The sequence below is a fragment of the Echinococcus granulosus genome (assembly GCF_000524195.1).
Source record: "Echinococcus granulosus chromosome Unknown EG_S00342, whole genome shotgun sequence".
NCBI lineage: Eukaryota > Metazoa > Platyhelminthes > Cestoda > Cyclophyllidea > Taeniidae > Echinococcus > Echinococcus granulosus.
Window position 1 is genome coordinate 15,423 of NW_020170722.1, and position 1,875 is coordinate 17,297.

General features: G+C 41.4%; 1 protein-coding gene across 1 annotated transcript; it reads right to left on the reverse strand. All coding sequences in view use genetic code 11, as the record gives it.

The window, feature by feature from the left end:
- Window positions 1-61: 61 nt before the first annotated feature.
- EGR_11040 (hypothetical protein) lies at window positions 62-583 on the reverse strand (the record flags this gene model as incomplete). Its single annotated transcript, XM_024500289.1, has 2 exons — window positions 62-87; window positions 391-583. 2 exons carry the CDS (start codon window positions 581-583, stop codon window positions 62-64), a joined length of 219 nt encoding a protein of 72 aa, XP_024345298.1.
- Between the last annotated feature and the right edge of the window lie 1,292 nt (window positions 584-1,875).

Consider the following 1,875-nt stretch of genomic DNA (forward strand, 5'->3'; position numbering starts at 1 on the left):
AACAATGGTAAAAGTGGAAAGTCAAGATCAACAAAAGGCGGAAAACAAAACCTTCCTCTGTCTACACCCAGCCACGTATCCCCTGATCTAGAAGCATGAAACACGAAGAGACCTGGCAGTGTGGCTGCATCATTCGAATGCAGCATTTGTGGTAACTTCTCACAGATCAAGAATTCTCGCGTTCAAAAGCAAATGCACTGTGCTAATCTTGTACAGTTCCACCAAGGACCGAATCATGCATTTATCATGCAAATTGTATGTTCACATATACAAAAGCACATTCTATAGGGTGAAAAACCACCACTACCAGCAATGCCATTAACAATTCGTCTTTTGCGATCGTCATCAAGACGTCGACATCATTTAAGTGATAGACCGGTGCAAGATTACGTGTCCCATTGCTGGGCTGTGCTTGCAGTAGATATCCACTGGATCCAATTTGATGCCTTCGTTGCCTGCCATCCTCTTTAGGAGCATCATCTAAATTCTTGGCGAATTCATGTGCACGGTACAAAATGAGGCCCCACCACTTGCTCATGGCATCATTGCTGCTGATGCCGGTAACTGTAGCAGCAGGCAGCATATCTCATATTACCTTTGCATGGGTCGACATCCACACCAATTACTCATGTAGGCACCCCCAGTGTAGTCAAGTAGATCACTTTGTGTGAAAATGCCTGACGTATACACTAAAGGGAAAGACTAATTACTCTATTAACCTTCAAGTGAATGATACGTGATTAAAGGTGCTAGGGGCTAAGAGCCAAAGTAAGCAGTCTGCAGCAGAGGACAGCAGAAGCAATTGGAACGGGCGTTAATTCACGGCACACCTCATGCATAACTCAAAAGGACTAGACACTTTCAATTTACGCAAAAGACGTACAACCATTCTCTCAAGACACCTTATCTCCATAAGATAGGTTATGGAGCACACATCAAACCGACAAAATTTAACAAGCGCTAAAGTTAAGACAAACAAAGGACCTACATTGCATCTCACACATCATCAAAATGTAGAAAAAATGAACATTTGCACTTCCAACACAAGCAAATTTTGTCAAGAAGATCACTAAACATGGACCAGCTCCTGCTTAAATCTTTGGCAGGGAAAGGAACAGTTTTGGGGACATCAGAGGGTTACCATTCCTTCATTTGACTTGACATAGATCCAAGTAATAGACGCCCACACAATTGGTATTCAAGACGAGTCAAACAATAGACAGGCAACAAAACCGGGAACGTATTACTACATTCCTGCCGGACGTCACATTTCCAAAATGACTTACAAAAACCGCCCTGACCTCATAGGAAGTCAAGTGAATATATTATAATATAATATAATATATATATAATAATATATTAACCCCCAAAAGCAAATGAGTAGGTGGAGTTAACATTCACCGTAATCAACACAAATCCATATGATGGAGTCAGCTACCACAAGGTAATCAGGTCAAATTACGCAGCTAACACAACAGCGTTTGGATAGGGCAGGAATAATTGGCACGAATTTTGAGGATAAAGTAAACGAAACTCAACACTTTCGCTGCTTTTATCCATACAACCAAGAGCCTATCCAACAAGCTTTGGCAAGGATACAGAAATAATGTTGACATTTTGGAAATTTTGTAAGAAAGGAGTTACTAGCACTCACATTTCATCGACTGATAAGAAACGACTTCGAGGTCCATCAAAACCTCCAGGAGTTTCATCACACATGGAGCAAACACGTGGATTATCAAAATCAAAGACGACAATGGTCCACCACAACCCTTACACTGCCGACCAGAAACATCTTGCATCTATGCTAAGCTCTAAACTAGGTGCTACCAACTATCCGAAACCATGTGTGAGGCACTAAAAGTAATTGTTTTC